At 32.7% G+C, this 21,488-nt stretch overlaps 1 protein-coding gene across 2 annotated transcripts in view; it reads right to left on the bottom strand.

Moving 5' to 3' along the window:
- The window catches only part of LOC138322754 (uncharacterized), a 31,437-nt gene extending 10,039 nt beyond the window's left edge, over window positions 1–21,398 (bottom strand). The window contains exons 1-9 of one of the 2 annotated variants that reach the window (XM_069266840.1): window positions 21,296–21,398; window positions 17,680–17,849; window positions 16,547–16,651; window positions 16,097–16,151; window positions 15,774–15,877; window positions 13,990–14,110; window positions 11,020–11,086; window positions 10,601–10,628; window positions 10,067–10,241 (exon numbers count right to left, since the gene is read on the bottom strand). In XM_069266840.1, the coding sequence (XP_069122941.1) occupies window positions 10,067–10,241; window positions 10,601–10,628; window positions 11,020–11,086; window positions 13,990–14,110; window positions 15,774–15,877; window positions 16,097–16,151; window positions 16,547–16,651; window positions 17,680–17,755 (731 nt within the window). In that variant the 5' untranslated portion in view covers window positions 17,756–17,849; window positions 21,296–21,398. The remainder of the gene's footprint in view (window positions 1–10,066; window positions 10,242–10,600; window positions 10,629–11,019; window positions 11,087–13,989; window positions 14,111–15,773; window positions 15,878–16,096; window positions 16,152–16,546; window positions 16,652–17,679; window positions 17,850–21,295) is intronic. The other variant, XM_069266841.1, reaches the window with a different exon arrangement.
- Window positions 21,399–21,488: the final 90 nt, after the last annotated feature.

The following is a 21,488-nucleotide window of genomic DNA, read 5'->3' as shown; positions in this document are numbered from 1 at the left end:
GTGTATTGTCAATATGTGACGTGTATTGTTTCAGTGTATTGTCAATATGTGACGTGTATTGTTTCAGTGTATTGTCAATATGTGACGTGTATTGTTTCAGTGTATTGTCAATATGTGACGTGTATTGTTTCAGTGTATTGTCAATATGTGACGTGTATTGTTCAGTGTATTGTCAATAATTGTGACGTGTATTGTTTCAGTGTATTGTATTGTCAATGTTGTCATATGTGACGTGTATTGTTTCAGTGTATTGTCAATATGTGACGTGTATTGTTTCAGTGTATTGTCAATATGTGACGTGTATTGTTTCAGTGTATTGTCAATATGTGACGTGTATTGTTTCAGTGTATTGTCAATATGTGACGTGTATTGTTTCAGTGTATTGTCAATATGTGACGTGTATTGTTTCAGTGTATTGTCAATATGTGACGTGTATTGTTTCAGTGTATTGTCAATATGTGACGTGTATTGTTTCAGTGTATTGTCAATATGTGACGTGTATTGTTTCAGTGTATTGTCAATATGTGACGTGTATTGTTTCAGTGTATTGTCAATATGTGACGTGTATTGTTTCAGGTATTGTCAATATGTGACGTGTATTGTTTCATTATGTCAATATGTGACGTGTATTGTTTCAGTGTATTGTCAATATGTGACGTGTATTGTTTCAGTGTATTGTCAATATGTGACGTGTATTGTTTCAGTGTATTGTCAATATGTGACGTGTATTGTTTCAGTGTATTGTCAATATGTGACGTGTATTGTTTCAGTGTATTTGTCAATATGTGACGTGTATTGTTTCAGTGTATTGTCAATATGTGACGTGTATTGTTTCAGTGTATTGTCAATATGTGAGTGTATTGTTTCAGTGTATTGTCAATATGTGACGTGTATTGTTTCAGTGTATTGTCAATATGTGACGTGTATTGTTTCAGTGTATTGTCAATATGTGACGTGTATTGTTTCAGTGTATTGTCAATATGTGACGTGTATTGTTTCAGTGTATTGTCAATATGTGACGTGTATTGTTTCAGTGTATTGTCAATATGTGACGTGTATTGTTTCAGTGTATTGTCAATATGTGACGTGTATTGTTTCAGTGTATTGTCAATATGTGACGTGTATTGTTTCAGTGTATTGTCAATATGTGACGTGTATTGTTTCAGTGTATTGTCAATATGTGACGTGTATTGTTTCAGTTGTATTGTCAATATGTGACGTGTATTGTTTCAGTGTATTGTCAATATGTGACGTGTATTGTTTCAGTGTATTGTCAATATGTGACGTGTATTGTTTCAGTGTATTGTCAATATGTGACGTGTATTGTTTCAGTGTATTGTCAATATGTGACGTGTATTGTTTCAGTGTATTGTCAATATGTGACGTGTATTGTTTCAGTGTATTGTCAATATGTGACGTGTATTGTTTCAGTGTATTGTCAATATGTGACGTGTATTGTTTCAGTGTATTGTCAATATGTGACGTGTATTGTTTCAGTGTATTCAATATGTGACGTGTATTGTTTCAGTGTATTGTCAATATGTGACGTGTATTGTTTCAGTGTATTGTCAATATGTGACGTGTATTGTTTCAGTGTATTGTCAATATGTGTGACGTGTATTGTTTCAGTGTATTGTCAATATGTGACGTGTATTGTTTCAGTGTATTGTCAATATGTGACGTGTATTGTTTCAGTGTATTGTCAATATGTGACGTGTATTGTTTCAGTGTATTGTCAATATGTGACGTGTATTGTTTCAGTGTATTGTCAATATGTGACGTGTATTGTTTCAGTGTATTGTCAATATGTGACGTGTATTGTTTCAGTGTATTGTCAATATGTGACGTGTATTGTTTCAGTGTATTGTCAATATGTGACGTGTATTGTTTCAGTGTATTGTCAATATGTGACGTGTATTGTTTCAGTGTATTGTCAATATGTGACGTGTATTGTTTCAGTGTATTGTCAATATGTGACGTGTATTGTTTCAGTGTATTGTCAATATGTGACGTGTATTGTTTCAGTGTATTGTCAATATGTGACGTGTATTGTTTCAGTGTATTGTCAATATGTGACGTGTATTGTTTCAGTGTATTGTCAATATGTGACGTGTATTGTTTTCAGTTCAGTGTATTGTCAATATGTGACGTGTATTGTTTCAGTGTATTGTCAATATGTGACGTGTATTGTTTCAGTGTATCACTGTCAATATGTGACGTGTATTGTTTCAGTGTATTGTCAATATGTGACGTGTATTGTTTCAGTGTATTGTCAATATGTGACGTGTATTGTTTCAGTGTATTGTCAATATGTGACGTGTATTGTTTCAGTGTATTGTCAATATGTGACGTGTATTGTTTCAGTGTATTGTCAATATGTGACGTGTATTGTTTCAGTGTATTGTCAATATGTGACGTGTATTGTTTCAGAGTATTGTCAATATGTGACGTGTATTGTTTCAGTGTATTGTCAATATGTGACGTGTATTGTTTCAGTGTATTGTCAATATGTGACGTGTATTGTTTCAGTGTATTGTCAATATGTGACGTGTATTGTTTCAGTGTATTGTCAATATGTGACGTGTATTGTTTCAGTGTATTGTCAATATGTGACGTGTATTGTTTCAGTGTATTGTCAATATGTGACGTGTATTGTTTCAGTGTATTGTCAATATGTGACGTGTATTGTTTCAGTGTATTGTCAAATATGTGGACGTGTATTGTTTCAGTGTATTGTCAATATGTGACGTGTATTGTTTCAGTGTATTGTCAATATGTGACGTGTATTGTTTCAGTGTATTGTCAATATGTGACGTGTATTGTTTCAGTGTATTGTCAATATGTGACGTGTATTGTTTCAGTGTATTGTCAATATGTGACAGTGTATTGTCATATGTGACGTTTTGTTTCAGTGTATTGTCAATATGTGACGTGTATTGTTTCAGTGTATTGTCAATATGTGACGTGTATTGTTTCAGTGTATTGTCAATATGTGACGTGTATTGTTTCAGTGTATTGTCAATATGTGACGTGTATTGTTTCAGTGTTATTGTCAATATGTGACGTGTATTGTTTCAGTGTATTGTCAATATGTGACGTGTATTGTTTCAGAGTAATGTCAATATGTGACGTGTATTGTTTCAGTGTATTGTCAATATGTGACGTGTATTGTTTCAGTGTATTGTCAATATGTGACGTGTATTGTTTCAGTGTATTGTCAATATGTGACGTGTATTGTTTCAGTGTATTGTCAATATGTGACGTGTATTGTTTCAGTGTATTGTCAATATGTGACGTGTATTGTTTCAGTGTATTGTCAATATGTGACGTGTATTGTTTCAGTGTATTGTCAATATGTGACGTGTATTGTTTCAGTGTATTGTCAATATGTGACGTGTATTGTTTCAGTGTATTGTCAATATGTGACGTGTATTGTTTCAGTGTATTGTCAATATGTGACGTGTTATTGTTTCAGTGTATTGTCAATATGTGACGTGTATTGTTTCAGTGTATTGTCAATATGTGACGTGTATTGTTTCAGTGTATTGTCAATATGTGACGTGTATTGTTTCAGTGTATTGTCAATATGTGACGTGTATTGTTTCAGTGTATTGTCAATATGTGACGTGTATTGTTTCAGTGTATTGTCAATATGTGACGTGTATTGTTTCAGTGTATTGTCAATATGTGACGTGTATTGTTTCAGTGTATTGTCAATATGTGACGTGTATTGTTTCAGTGTATTGTCAATATGTGACGTGTATTGTTTCAGTGTATTGTCAATATGTGACGTGTATTGTTTCAGTGTATTGTCAATATGTGACGTGTATTGTTTCAGTGTATTGTCAATATGTGACGTGTATTGTTTCAGTGTATTGTCAATATGTGACGTGTATTGTTTCAGTGTATTGTCAATATGTGACGTGTATTGTTTCAGTGTATTGTCAATATGTGACGTGTATTGTTTCAGTGTATTGTCAATATGTGACGTGTATTGTTTCAGTGTATTGTCAATATGTGACGTGTATTGTTTCAGTGTATTGTCAATATGTGACGTGTATTGTTTCAGTGTATTGTCAATATGTGACGTGTATTGTTTCAGTGTATTGTCAATATGTGACGTGTATTGTTTCAGTGTATTGTCAATATGTGACGTGTATTGTTTCAGTGTATTGTCAATATGTGACGTGTATTGTTTCAGTGTATTGTCAATATGTGACGTGTATTGTTTCAGTGTATTGTCAATATGTGACGTGTATTGTTTCAGTATTGTCAATATGTGACGTGTATTGTTTCAGTGTATTGTCAATATGTGACGTGTATTGTTTCAGTGTATTGTCAATATGTGACGTGTATTGTTTCAGTGTATTGTCAATATGTGACGTGTATTGTTTCAGTGTATTGTCAATATGTGACGTGTATTGTTTCAGTGTATTGTCAATATGTGACGTGTATTGTTTCAGTGTATCACTGTCAATATGTGACGTGTATTGTTTCAGTGTATTGTCAATATGTGACGTGTATTGTTTCAGAGTATTGTCAATATGTGACGTGTATTGTTTCAGTGTATTGTCAATATGTGACGTGTATTGTTTCAGTGTATTGTCAATATGTGACGTGTATTGTTTCAGTGTATTGTCAATATGTGACGTGTATTGTTTCACTGTATTGTCAATATGTGACGTGTATTGTTTCAGTGTATTGTCAATATGTGACGTGTATTGTTTCAGTGTATTGTCAATATGTGACGTGTATTGTTTCAGTGTATTGTCAATATGTGACGTGTATTGTTTCAGTGTATTGTCAATATGTGACGTGTATTGTTTCAGTGTATTGTCAATATGTGACGTGTATTGTTTCAGTGTATTGTCAATATGTGACGTGTATTGTTTCAGTGTATTGTCAATATGTGACGTGTATTGTTTCAGTGTATTGTCAATATGTGACGTGTATTGTTTCAGTGTATTGTCAATATGTGACGTGTATTGTTTCAGTGTATTGTCAATATGTGACGTGTATTGTTTCAGTGTATTGTCAATATGTGACGTGTATTGTTTCAGTGTATTGTCAATATGTGACGTGTATTGTTTCAGTGTATTGTCAATATGTGACGTGTATTGTTTCAGTGTATGTCAATATGTGACGTGTATTGTTTCAGTGTATTGTCAATATGTGACGTGTATTGTTTCAGGTATTGTCAATATGTGACGTGTATTGTTTCAGTGTATTGTCAATATGTGACGTGTATTGTTTCAGTGTATTGTCAATATGTGACGTGTATTGTTTCAGTGTATTGTCAATATGTGACGTGTATTGTTTCAGTGTATTGTCAATATGTGACGTGTATTGTTTCAGTGTATTGTCAATATGTGACGTGTATTGTTTCAGTGTATTGTCAATATGTGACGTGTATTGTTTCAGTGTATTGTCAATATGTGACGTGTATTGTTTCAGTGTATTGTCAATATGTGACGTGTATTGTTTCAGTGTATTGTCAATATGTGACGTGTATTGTTTCAGTGTATTGTCAATATGTGACGTGTATTGTTTTAGTGTATTGTCAATATGTGACGTGTATTGTTTCAGTGTATTGTCAATATGTGACGTGTATTGTTTCAGTGTATTGTCAATATGTGACGTGTATTGTTTCAGTGTATTGTCAATATGTGACGTGTATTGTTTCAGTGTATTGTCAATATGTGACGTGTATTGTTTCAGTGTATTGTCAATATGTGACGTGTATTGTTTCAGTGTATTGTCAATATGTGACGTGTATTGTTTCAGTGTATTGTCAATATGTGACGTGTATTGTTTCAGTGTATTGTCAATATGTGACGTGTATTGTTTCAGTGTATTGTCAATATGTGACGTGTATTGTTTCAGTGTATTGTCAATATGTGACGTGTATTGTTTCAGTGTATTGTCAATATGTGTGACGTGTATTGTTTCAGTGTATTGTCAATATGTGACGTGTATTGTTTCAGTGTATTGTCAATATGTGACGTGTATTGTTTCAGTGTATTGTCAATATGTGACGTGTATTGTTTCAGTGTATTGTCAATATGTGACGTGTATTGTTTCAGTGTATTGTCAATATGTGACGTGTATTGTTTCAGTGTATTGTCAATATGTGACGTGTATTGTTTCAGTGTATTGTCAATATGTGACGTGTATTGTTTCAGTGTATTGTCAATATGTGACGTGTATTGTTTCAGTGTATTGTCAATATGTGACGTGTATTGTTTCAGTGTATTGTCAATATGTGACGTGTATTGTTTCAGTGTATTGTCAATATGTGACGTGTATTGTTTCAGTGTATTGTCAATATGTGACGTGTATTGTTTCAGAGTATGTCAATATGTGACGTGTATTGTTTCAGTGTATTGTCAATATGTGACGTGTATTGTTTCAGTGTATTGTCAATATGTGACGTGTATTGTTTCAGTGTATTGTCAATATGTGACGTGTATTGTTTCAGTGTATTGTCAATATGTGACGTGTATTGTTTCAGTGTATTGTCAATATGTGACGTGTATTGTTTCAGTGTATTGTCAATATGTGACGTGTATTGTTTCAGTGTATTGTCAATATGTGACGTGTATTGTTTCAGTGTATTGTCAATATGTGACGTGTATTGTTTCAGTGTATTGTCAATATGTGACGTGTATTGTTTCAGTGTATTGTCAATATGTGACGTTTATTGTTTTAGTTAATTGTCAATATGTGATGTGTATTGTTTCAGTGTATTGTCAATATGTGACGTGTATTGTTTCAGTGTATTGTCAATATGTGACGTTTATTGTTTCAGTGTATGGTCAATATGTGACGTGTATTGTTTCAGTGTATTGTCAATATGTGACGTGTATTGTTTCAGTGTATTGTCAATATGTGACGTGTATTGTTTCAGTGTATTGTCAATATGTGTGACGTGTATTGTTTCAGTGTATTGTCAATATGTGACGTGTATTGTTTCAGTGTATTGTCAATATGTGACGTGTATTGTTTCAGTGTATTGTCAATATGTGACGTGTATTGTTTCAGTGTATTTCAATATGTGACGTGTATTGTTTCAGTGTATTGTCAATATGTGACGTGTATTGTTTCAGTGTAATGTCAATATGTGGCGTTTATTGTTTCAGTGTATTGTCAATATGTGACGTGTATTGTTTCAGTGTATTGTCAATATGTGACGTGTATTGTTTCAGTGTATTGTCAATATGTGACGTGTATTGTTTCAGTGTATTGTCAATATGTGACGTGTATTGTTTCAGTGTATTGTCAATATGTGACGTGTATTGTTTCAGTGTATTGTCAATATGTGACGTGTATTGTTTCAGTGTATTGTCAATATGTGACGTGTATTGTTTCAGTGTATTGTCAATATGTGACGTGTATTGTTTCAGTGTATTGTCAATATGTGACGTGTATTGTTTCAGTGTATTGTCAATATGTGACGTGTATTGTTTCAGTGTATTGTCAATATGTGACGTGTATTGTTTCAGTGTATTGTCAATATGTGACGTGTATTGTTTCATGTATTGTCAATATGTGACGTGTATTGTTTCACTGTATTGTCAATATGTGACGTGTATTGTTTCAGTGTATTGTCAATATGTGACGTGTATTGTTTCAGTGTATTGTCAATATGTGACGTGTATTGTTTCAGTGTATTGTCAATATGTGACGTGTATTGTTTCAGTGTATTGTCAATATGTGACGTGTATTGTTTCAGTGTATTGTCAATATGTGACGTGTATTGTTTCAGTGTATTGTCAATATGTGACGTGTATTGTTTCAGTGTATTGTCAATATGTGACGTGTATTGTTTCAGTTTATTGTCAATATGTGACGTGTATTGTTTCAGTGTATTGTCAATATGTGACGTGTATTGTTTCACTGTATTGTCAATATGTGACGTGTATTGTTTCAGTGTATTGTCAATATGTGACGTGTATTGTTTCAGTGTATTGTCAATATGTGACGTGTATTGTTTCAGTGTATTGTCAATATGTGACATGTATTGTTTCAGTGTATTGTCAATATGTGACGTGTATTGTTTCAGTGTATTGTCAATATGTGACGTGTATTGTTTCAGTGTATTGTCAATATGTGACATGTATTGTTTCAGTGTATTGTCAATATGTGACGTGTATTGTTTCAGTGTATTGTCAATATGTGACGTGTATTGTTTCAGTGTATTGTCAATATGTGACGTGTATTGTTTCAGTGTATTGTCAATATGTGACGTGTATTGTTTCAGTGTTATTGTCAATATGTGACATGTATTGTTTCAGTGTATTGTCAATATGTGACGTGTATTGTTTCAGTGTATTGTCAATATGTGACGTGTATTGTTTCAGTGTATTGTCAATATGTGACGTGTATTGTTTCAGTGTATTGTCAATATGTGACATGTATTGTTTCACTGTATTGTCAATATGTGACGTGTATTGTTTCAGTGTATTGTCAATATGTGACGTGTATTGTTTCAGTGTATTGTCAATATGTGACGTGTATTGTTTCAGTGTATTGTCAATATGTGACGTGTATTGTTTCAGTGTATTGTCAATATGTGACATGTATTGTTTCAGTGTATTGTCAATATGTGACGTGTATTGTTTCATGTATTGTCATATGTGATTGTATTGTTCAGTATTGTCAATATGTGACGTGTATTGTTTCAGTATTGTCAATATGTGACAATTGTTTCACTGTATTGTCAATATGTGAGTGTATTGTTTCACTGTATTGTCAATATGTGACGTATTTTAGTTATTGTCATTGACTGTATGTTTGTCAATATGTGACGTGTATTGTTTCACTGTATTGTCAATATGTGACGTGTATTGTTTCACTGTATTGTCAATATGTGACGTGTATTGTTTCACTGTATTGTCAATATGTGACGTGTATTGTTTCACTGTATTGTCAATATGTGACATGTATTGTTTCACTGTATTGTCAATATGTGACGTGTATTGTTTCTTTCAGAGTATTGTCAATATGTGACGTGTATTGTTTCAGTGTATTGTCAATATGTGACGTGTATTGTTTCAGTGTATTGTCAATATGTGACATGTATTGTTTCAGTGTATTGTCAATATGTGACGTGTATTGTTTCAGTGTATTGTCAATATGTGACGTGTATTGTTTCAGTGTATTGTCAATATGTGACGTGTATTGTTTCAGTGTATTGTCAATATGTGACGTGTATTGTTTCAGTGTATTGTCAATATGTGACGTGTATTGTTTCACTGTATTGTCAATATGTGACGTGTATTGTTTCAGTGTATTGTCAATATGTGACGTTTATTGTTTCAGTTTATTGTCAATATGTGACGTGTATTGTTTCAGTGTATTGTCAATATGTGACGTGTATTGTTTCACTGTATGGTCAATATGTGACGTGTATTGTTTCAGTGTATTGTCAATATGTGACGTGTATTGTTTCAGTGTATTGTCAATATGTGACGTGTATTGTTTCACTGTATTGTCAATATGTGACGTGTATTGTTTCACTGTATTGTCAATATGTGACATGTATTGTTTCAGTGTATTGTCAATATGTGACGTGTATTGTTTCAGTGTATTGTCAATATGTGACGTGTATTGTTTCACTGTATGGTCAATATGTTTTGTATCATTTTAGACCTTCAAATACCCAGCCCAAGTATTTTTATCAGATTGGTTATAACTACACTTATCACCTGCTTCTGAATAATTCAATTAAAATAAATTAAATACTACTAATTTGAATTATGTGGATTGTTTAATGTTTCACGCTGTCGTCCTAATTGTAACTTTAATTGACTATCACTTTCACTTTAACATAGATTACCCAGGGAAATTTGCATTTGTTTGGTGTTGAAACTTCATTTTAACCCATTAATATACATTTTCTTATGTTATCATTGTTTTTAAGATACTTCTTTTGTTTTGGAAACACAGTGAGCCTTTAATAAAAGCAGATACATCAATATAGAAATACCTAGCAATGCTTTTGTGTTTACTAGCTGTCCTCAGCTAAGGTTATTTAATGATTATAAGGCATCACAATGCTACTTACTTGTAAGTAGGGACACGAGGATCGCTGTTGTTCATCGCTCGTAGTTTACGTCGGATTTGATTGAGGAGCATCAGTAGAACTTCTGCCTGGGGTAGCAGTTTCTCATACTCCATTTGGTACTGTTCTCGGTCCACGACGCCACTCAACCGTGTACGCAATATATCCACATCAGGTTCTAGTATAGCACAAAGACATTGATATACAACATTGTGTTTCTTGTCAAGTCATGTAAGAACACAACAGATTTTGGAGATGAAGAAAGAAAAACCAGAATATCTAGGGAAAAATCATCAACTTATATAGCCAGTACCTATCAAACTCCTTGTCATGACCTTGAACTTAACATCCATTCAAAGGTGAAGAGCTTCACTTGACTGTAATGACTAATGAAAATTGGTTGTTTAGATTATTTTGTCAATTCTGTACTTTTAGCAGATCTTCATTTCATGGCATGGCAGACCTTCTACAAGTACATTATTTTGTTCTTTAGTCTAATTAAAATTCATTAACATGACATTTGTGTTTTTCACTCACCGTAGCCTTTGTTGTCATAAGTAGGAATCTGAAATATAGAAATATACTGTCTTTGAAATAGGTTTAAAATAAGTTTGTCAAATGTATACAGCATAAAGACCTGACCCATATCTCTAACAGTGATCAGACTCTCCTATCATGTTATATGTCTTTTAAAAGAATAGGCAAAATACCAATTCTGAGTAGAAATAGATGAAGGATGCAGAAAAATACTTTATCAAAATCAATGAAAGCTTGAACTATAAAACTGACAGTGAGGAAAAAGTTGTTACATAAATGTTTTATGATGGATTTCACAATATCTGGAATGTTTCAGTCAAGTTTGAACTGAATATCATATGGGAAAGCAAATCTGTAACACTTTATAAAACACTGCCAACGGTAATTTATTGACATAATTAGATTTAACAAAAACTTACGGCAGTTAATTTTCCTAGTTGCATGTTTTCAGCCTTGTACTTCTGTTGCTGTAGATTAAGTTTCTGTCTGAAATGAACAATATACAACATATAATGGTATAATGTTGTATCCAGTGAGTTATAAGTTAACATCCACATACAAATGTACAAGTATATCCAGTGAGTTATAAGTTACATCCACATACAAATGTACAAGTATATCCAGTGAGTTATAAGTTAACATCAACATACAAATGTACAAGTATATCCAGTGAGTTATAAGTTAACATCCACATACAAATGTACAAGTATATCCAGTGAGTTATAAGTTAACATCCACATACAAATGTACAAGTATATCCAGTGAGTTATAAGTTAACACCAACATACAAATGTACAAGTATATCCAGTGAGTTATAAGTTAACATCCACATACAAATGTACAAGTATATCCAGTGAGTTATAAGTTAACATCCACATACAAATGTACAAGTATATCCAGTGAGTTATAAGTTAACATCAACATACAAATGTACAAGTATATCCAGTGAATTATAAGTTAACATCAACATACAAATGTGTAATAAACAAGTATATCCAGTGAGTTATAAGTTAACATCAACATACAAATGTACAAGTATATCCAGTGAGTTATAAGTTAACATCAACATACAAATGTACAAGTATATCCAGTGAGTTATAAGTTAACATCAACATACAAATGTACAATACAGTGATTATCCATGACAGTTATAAGTTAACATCAACATACAAATGTACAAGTATATCCAGTGAGTTATAAGTTAACATCAACATACAAATGTACAAGTATATCCAGTGAGTTATAAGTTAACATCAACATACAAATGTACAAGTATATCCAGTGAGTTATAAGTTAACATCAACATACAAATGTACAAGTATATCCAGTGAGTTATAAGTTAACATCCACATACAAATGTACAAGTATATCCAGTGAGTTATAAGTTAACATCCACATACAAATGTACAAGTATATCCAGTGAGTTATAAGTTAACATCAACATACAAATGTACAAGTATATCCAGTGAGTTATAAGTTAACATCAACATACAAATGTACAAGTATATCCAGTGAGTTATAAGTTAACATCAACATACAAATGTACAAGTATATCCAGTGAGTTATAAGTTAACATCAACATACAAATGTACAAGTATATCCAGTGAGTTATAAGTTAACATCCACATACAAATGTACAAGTATATCCAGTGAGTTATAAGTTAACATCCACATACAAATGTACAAGTATATCCAGTGAGTTATAAGTTAACATCAACATACAAATGTACAAGTATATCCAGTGAGTTATAAGTTAACATCCACATACAAATGTACAAGTATATCCAGTGAGTTATAAGTTAACATCAACATACAAATGTACAAGTATATCCAGTGAGTTATAAGTTAACATCAACATACAAATGTACAAGTATATCCAGTGAGTTATAAGTTAACATCACATACAAATGTACAAAGTATATCCAGTGAGTTATAAGTTAACATCCACATACAAATGTACAAGTATATCCAGTGAGTTATAAGTTAACATCCACATACAAATGTACAAGTATATCCAGTGAGTTATAAGTTAACATCAACATACAAATGTACAAGTATATCCAGTGAGTTATAAGTTAACATCCACATACAAATGTACAAGTATATCCAGTGAGTTATAAGTTAACATCAACATACAAATGTACAAGTATATCCAGTGAGTTATAAGTTAACATCACATACAAATGTACAAGTATATCCAGTGAGTTATAAGTTAACATCAACATACAAATGTACAAGTATATCCAGTGAGTTATAAGTTAACATCAACATACAAATGTACAAGTATATCCAGTGAGTTATAAGTTAACATCAACATACAAATGTACAAGTATATCCAGTGAGTTATAAGTTAACATCAACATACAAATGTACAAGTATATCCAGTGAATTATAAGTTAGCATCAACATACAAATGTACAAGTATATCCAGTGAGTTATAAGTTAGCATCAACATACAAATGTACAAGTATATCCAGTGAGTTATAAGTTAACATCAACATACAAATGTACAAGTATATCCAGTGAGTTATAAGTTAGCATCAACATACAAATGTACAAGTATATCCAGTGAGTTATAAGTTAACATCCACATACAAATGTACAAGTATATCCAGTGAGTTATAAGTTAACATCCACATACAAATGTACAAGTATATCCAGTGAGTTATAAGTTAGCATCAACATACAAATGTACAAGTATATCCAGTGAGTTATAAGTTAACATCCACATACAAATGTACAAGTATATCCAGTGAGTTATAAGTTAGCATCCACATACAAATGTACAAGTATATCCAGTGAGTTATAAGTTAACATCAACATACAAATGTACAAGTATATCCAGTGAGTTATAATTATATGTTAACATCCACATACAAATGTACAAGTATATCCAGTGAGTTATAAGTTAACATCAACATACAAATGTACAAGTATATCCAGTGAATTATTAAATAACATTCACATACAAATGGATTAGTATATCAAGTGAATGATAAGTTAACACCCTCATATTATTAGTATATGACATTTTTCAAATGTTAGTTCTGGCAAGGTTTTCTTTTTTGCTCAGACACTCACATTTTTTTCATACAACTAATATTTATAAGATCAATTTATTCGCTTATGAAATAGACTATTTGACCTCAAAAGTAGGTCAAGGCCATTCAAGTGAACAAAAATGCTACATCCAGAATGCTATCTTTGTACTTTACATTATTGAGAATTGGTTAGTAGATGGGGTGACATGAGAATCAACAGAACTGCTGTCCAGGGTGCTAACTTACCCCACTTGTACCCCAACCCCAATTTTCATTAAAATCCCTGCAGCAGTTCAGGAGAAGTAGTTGTTAATCAAAGGGACATAACTCTGAAAATGATGACCTTACCTGTTTTTCCTGAGATGACAGTAGACTATGATGCCCATGATGAGACAAATAATGATGGCAGCAGACACACCAGCGGCTACTCCTATAATGATGTCTAGGTTACTCTCATCACTCTTCACTTCTGGGGAAACAATCACAGTTATTATACAACCTTATTGCAGCCATCATACCAATAGGTATAGACCAAACATTCAATTCAAATTATCATAAAACTGTACTACACCTCAAATATAGATCAAATATTAATACACAATTATAATACACATAAACCCAACTCTCCTAAATGTAAGGGTTGATGCTGAATTATATTTTTTGTTCTTGTGGATTATTTTTATATTGGTTATTGGCTATTTTTATTTACCATTATCTAACTCCTGAAATAAGGTAAGCCAAAGAAAACTTTCAAAATATTGAATCAGCTGATGTGAATTTTGTTTTGCTATCAAGAGTATACTTTTGTTATTAGACAGCTACATGTACAGTGTATTTATTTCCTTCTTTTATTTGCTTTTAATTGCTTGCAATTGGTGGTTATAACAAGATATGACATCATATCTTAAATCTGTGTTCCACATGGCTGCAGTGGCTGAGTTGAATGTCCTGACATTATCACATGTCCTCCACCTCTGGGTTGCGAGTGTAAATCCCATGTGAGGAAGTTGCCATGTGCTGAAAGCAAGTCGGCGGTTTTCACCAAGTGTTCTGGCTTTCTTTCACCTTCTAAACACGACCTGTACTTAAATGACCCTGTCAGTTAAAAGCACATTAAACCAATGTGTTCTACAGAACAGACTATTGACTACCAGGTATGCTATTACACCTAACATTTTGTACCTGTAGACCAATGTACCAAGACAGACAGATGATACCAGGATGGTAATGACCGTGTAGGTACCCGAGGCTACATACACATCCAAATGTCTGTTATCTACCTAGAGTATACCGTCTAGGGCCATGACACTGACAGTGCACCCGGTAACCATAGGCTTATTACCTCAGGTCACAAACCAGTCAATGAATCATATGGTACGAGTGTATACATTAGCAAACTACACAGGTACACTACAAAAATATACCTGTTATACAAAGTTTTCAGACCCAGGGGCTGTCTTCTAAAATCCTCACTGTAATAGTTCCTTACATGTGAGGACAGTCTCAATCAGAGGTTGAACCCTCAGCAGACAAACTGACTTTGGTCGGTGAGACAAAACTAGTAATAGACATACGGTAGTTAAGTATGTAGGTGATTAGATACTGTTGTAGCGGAAAAGATATCACCTTCTGACTGATTTTTCAGAAGGTAATATCTTTTCCGCTACAACAGTAGCTAGAAGGTGATAAACTAGTAATTAGCTACACAGGTACAACAAAGGTACTATAAACTAGTAATTAGCTACACAGGTACAACAAAGGTACTATAAACTAGTAATTAGCTACACAGGTACAACAAAGGTACTATAAACTAGTAATTAGCTACACAGGTACAACAAAGGTACTATAAACTAGTAATTAGCTACACAGGTACAACAAAGGCACTATATAAACTAGTTATTAGCTACACACAGGTACAACAAAGGTACCCTAACACAGGTGTATCCACTGTCACTATATCAATCTAGGAATGCGGATGTCATGACAGAAAGGTGTATAAAATGTGGTGATTTAGAACATTGTTAAATGAATCCATGTGAAATTTTTGAAAAATATTCCAAAAGACATCAATCTTTTATGCATATTATAATTTGTACATTGTATTTTATATGCTATATATATTTTCTACTTACCTGTACAGACACTCCCCTGGAGCTGTCCACTCTGTAGGATCTTAGCCTCACCATTACACTTTACTAAACACTCTCCACTTTGCTCCGATAAAAAATTGGTACATCTATAAAAAGAGTTAAAAAGAGTTATATAACAAGTATGAAAATACATAGATACAGTCTTTATCATAAAAACAGGCAAATTTATCAAGGAAAATTAATGCTATTACATGCATATGGTTGATTCTTTATTTAATACAAAACTAATACACATTTTTTCATTGTGAGTAATTTTTTTTGGATAGTTCAGGATATCTGTATTGAATACCATATATAAGCATTACCTTTGGCATTTGTTTTCGGAATCGCATTCTAAACAGTCATCAGCAGTACAAACGGCTGAAATTAAAAGAAAAGCAACCATGAACTTAAATGATATTTTTGCAGCTTAGGTTGTTTTTCTAAATTTGAATTCAATTCTTCAAAGTATGACCCTTTTATAACAATAGCCTGCATCTGTGGTTAGCTATAGTGTGGGTTCCTTAGTAAGGACTGCTGATCAACACACAGGTCCATGCAGCCAGCTATATATTTTTGTTTCCATAGGAGAGATAAACAAGTTACATTAAAAATTATATATTATTATACCTATATTTGTTTGGGTAACTTTGTTTACACTTTACATTAAAACATTATACCGGTATAACATTATACCTTTATTTGTTCGGTTAATTTTGTTTTACATCCTCTTAACACTTTTAGTGATATATCACAGTTTTTCGTGTTGATCTTACCTGCCCGACAGTCTCTTTGGTTAGGGTGGAGGGTGTAGCCTGCAGGACACTGACAGGTGCTATTCTGGCACTCCGCTCTCCAGCCACACTGGACAGGGCAAGCCGCTAAATAAGGGAAAACATGTACATAAAACACAAATACATAAAATAGCGTAACAGATTCTCACAAAATTTTGCAAACTAAATTTATTTCATAACCTGATGTAACTTTGTTAGCCAACTTAGCCAAGGGTATTCAGTATTTTACTCTCTTATTATGATACGTAACTATGCTCTCCCTGAGAGAGTATCGTACTGAATACCCTTAGCTAGCATATTGGAATCAGTTGATGCAGTTAGAAAATATTGACATCAATTTTTGCTAATTAATAATTTTTCAAATAACGTGACGTCATGATTAAGTAGGATTTTGGTGCTATTCTTGGATTTTTATTCATTTGAGCAATAAACTGTTACCATATTGGACATACAGTTGATATGAAACCCATCTGGAAGGAAGATGAATATTTATCTTTCTAACAGATGGGATTCATATCAACTGTACGTCCAATCTGGTAACAGTTTATTACTTATATTTTCATTACGATCATTCAAATTCAAAACCATACACGTATATCTTTTGAATTCACCGCTTGCGCTAGTATTGACGTCACCAAGTTCAATAAACGGAACAGGCTTTACAGCCATAGCATCAGCTTCTCAATATATAGTTCAATACAAAACAGTTTGAAACAAGCGAACAAATGAAAACTATGCGATGATAATTTTTCAATACATGCTATTTTGTCAACACGATAATACTATAGGATTTTAAAGACCGCACAATGTTAAAACCACTTTTTAAGAATTATTTGACCGTTATGGATATGTGTAAGTATACATTGTATACATTGTTTGAGACTCGGCGGAAACGTGAAATATTCATACGCTTGACCAGATTGGAGCTCAAAGCCTGATATTGTCCATCTGGTTTAACATAGATCAAACGGGAAACTGAAAGTAGAATGGAAATATAGAGGTATGAAGAAAAAGAATTGGCCAATCAGAAAGTCAGATATAGTATGAAAACAGAGAAAAACTAATTATAAGAAATTAATAAAGCCATTATTTGTTTTAGTCCAGATGATACCTACCATTAGATGTATTTATATTATACACCAGCACAAAGAGAAGTGTAGAAAACACCAGCATGGAGGCTGAGTCCTTCATCTTGGTAAGTTCAGCACATGTTATGTACGATCCACTATCTAGCCATATTGCTTGTTATGGTTGCATGGCTACTTTCAAAATTAACTGATTTCATCTGAAATAAAAAGGATATATTGAAATAGACAACATATCAAAACTTGAAATGTCTGTAAGATATAAACGACTGGCCTTCACATGAAATGGCACAGGACAAGATAGGACAGCCCTCTCCTCCCCCAATATGTACCATGGTGTGTAATTTATAGTGCAGAACCATGCATGCTGAAATCTATACCAAAACCATAACAAACAGACCACAGATCTAGAGGTTTCAAACTCACCACTCAGAGTTTGAGGGCTCTCATAGGGACATACTTATATTAGGGCGAGTATAGGTATTATCTACTGGCAGCTTGATATTGGTTGATGTCAAGTTAGATGCTAGTACACATGTATGTACAGTTGTACACATTGTATATTATTGTAATTAGTAAATTAAATTATATATAAAACCGTTTATTTCAAGTAAACTTTGGTATTTAATTATTGTACATATACCTTTCAACAATTAAATTATATTTTGTTACATCATTAACAAAATGTTCTGCCTTTTGTTCATAATTCAAAAGCAATAAAGTCATATATATATATAGTAACAAATACTTCATTCTATATACAATCAAAACAGTAACCATTATTCACAATGTGTATAAATGAAGTGCCGTATAAATCTCTTTAAACTGTACTTTAAAAATACAATGGGTAAACATATTAAAGTTAAACTTCCTAAGCTTTTAAACCAACAAAAAGTTTTTGAACTTGATCTGGCGAAAATTAAAATAATCGAAGTGTGCTAAATGAACACTTCATTATTGGGCCTTTAAGGCTGTTAGTATTAAAGATATCAGCTAGGGCAGAAGTTTATAAATCTATTTTGCAAATTAGCTACATGTATTTGGTTTAAATATATATACACATTTACATGTAGCTGGTTGATCAGTATTAGTGCATCCAAAACAACATTTTTTTTCTTTTGATTTTAAAATTTTGCAGGTTTTGCATAACACTGAGCATGAGAAACAGCCTAATGTTTTGAAATAGTTTCAAATACATTTAATTTAAGCAGAACTTCTACTAAAGAAGCATGAGATCAAATAGCCACAAAAACCATTAGGCAAACTTATATCAGAACATATATGAAAAAAACACATTAAGCAGAAGTAGCTAGGTGATTCAGTTAAGCACAAGAATAAATCAATGAAAATGTTTAGACTGCTGATGTTTATAGTGGATTAGTCATAGATAATTTATCATTAATATTGGTACTATATAAATATTGTACTTTGTACAGAGAAGTCATGTTATGAACAGAGATTTCATAACTGATATGCAATGAAGACTGACAATGAGTGGTTTATATGTGAACATCCTGCAGGGTTATTTAAGGTAATTTGTGATTTTTTGGGGGTGCATTTGGGGCCAAATCGAAATTTAGCTGCAATGTACTTACTCCATTTCATGTAAATATTTTTCCAAATTGAAAACTTTCGCTAAATATATACATTTCAAAGAAGTAAGAATGCAGTATTTTCCCCAAATCAATAGGTACAGACTCCTGAAATGATCATATACTAAAATCACTGTGGGATATGGATGTGCCAGGTTTAGGAGGTGGAGAGAATTTGGAGTTCACAGAGAAAAAACACACACCTGCAGTTACGGTAGTATATAGCTAGCAACTACCTCATGAGCATGCATATGCATATGCACATGAGATTCAAATTCCAAAACCAACCGTGAGTATAGAGGCTATATAGGGCTAGCTATTGGTAACAATTGTCATCTGACCGAACACCTTAACCCTTTAGCCACTGTGACCCCATATATGAGTGACTAATTATAACCAGGCTCTATGTTTAACAAATTTAGAATACAAGACGTTAGGACTGTATTCATCACATTATCATTATTTATAGCTGCAATATTGTAGCTCAAAGACTTTTAGACAGAAAATGGTGTCGTCTTTATAGAGCTACAATTGGTGCTTATTACTGCTATTGGAGCAAAGTAATGATTATGTAAACCAATATTAAATCATTTCCATGCATTTTATCTTACTTGTTTTATATCGCTTACCTACTAGGCATTAAAACTGAACCATATAAAAAATCAAATTCCCAGCAAAACATTATTTTTTTTTACATATACATATGAAGGCCATTCTGAAGAGAAAATATATGGCAATTGTACAAATTATGAATTTGACGTCTTGTGAGCGGTACGGTAGATTTTAAGAATGGTACCTATGTTGTTTTGGACAAAAATATTAAGTAAATGCTTGTATACGCATAAAACAATTGGAAACCTACAAAAAAAAAGTATACAAAATGGTGCCCGAGTGATTTTCGGAGGCACTGCTCCACTACGACACATAGGGACCAATTCGTACTTGGCTGAAAGGTATGGTAGGCCGGGTACGTATATTCGTTCTACATTATTTATAGCAATTAACTTTACAGTTTGGTTTCAATATTAAAGTATCATCTGGTGCAATTGATACTGTTTCACAATTATCTGCAGATAATAAAACAAATATATCATTTTACACCCTAATCAATGTAATGCCACTAAGGTTTGCCGTTCTACATCTGCCAATAAATATACATGTTAAATTGATTTATTAACAGCCATGCATATATAGGTTGTATTGTAAGAAATTTTTAAGGCAAAAAATTAAGGCCCATATCAAGTTATCATTTATTTTTATTGACAAAATATGTCAGACTTGTGTGAAAACAATAATAGAACTTTGAAAGTTTTAATACAGTAGTGTTGTTTTCCATTAATTATAGCAATCACAACTGAAATTTCTTCTTATTGACAATAGCTATATATAAAAATACATATCAAAATATATATAATTAGGCCTAATGTTACATATTACCAGGTGTTTTTTGTGCACTATCAAAAACTCAAAAATATGGTATGATAACAACAGAAAAGTTACATTAACATGGAGGTAAAATAATGTCAGAAGAATGTGGGCAAATTTTGAAACAGGTTCAGTTGATGCCAAAATCATAGAACCATGTACATTCACAAGGCAAAATTATCGTCTTGCTCAATCCGTAAATAAAATTTGATGAAATTCATTAAAATGATATTACAAAATTTCATCATGTAATGTTGTTTAGTCCTCTTCATTGTGCAGTACGCCATACATCACCATCTAGGCCTAGAAGTGAACCAAACCATAAGAGTACGTACTGATAATGACAGCACATGTAGGCCTACATGTACTGTACTAAGCGATCAACACCTCTGAGTGACAGGTATATAGGCCTACGGGTAAAATTATGTACACACACTGAAAATACAGGATTCTCACAGTCTCATGCATCACTCCCCTACTGGTAACGTAAACAGTAAAACTAAATATTTTGCTGTTAGTGGTGTTTCACTCTAGTAACAATCATGTACATATTAAATATTTAAAAATCATTGAAGTCTTATTTCGTAAGATTTTGATCATTATTGAAAGAAATAAGAAATATTACAAACCCATGGTTGTTGTCAGCAAGTGAGAACTCTTTTATGCCAGAGGTATAAAGCTGTTACATTTACCTCCCTGTATGTTTAAACCTATATGTGTCTACATGGTTTTTCCAATTTAGAGGAATTTTCATAATCAACAGACCTATGAGAAATACAAATATATGTCATACCACATGAAAGGATTTCTAGTTTTCCATGA

Source organism: Argopecten irradians, chromosome 5 (assembly GCF_041381155.1).
Source record: "Argopecten irradians isolate NY chromosome 5, Ai_NY, whole genome shotgun sequence".
Taxonomy (NCBI): Eukaryota; Metazoa; Mollusca; class Bivalvia; order Pectinida; family Pectinidae; genus Argopecten; species Argopecten irradians.
Note: the sequence above shows the minus strand (reverse complement) of the source record. Positions and strands in the feature narration are given on the sequence as shown.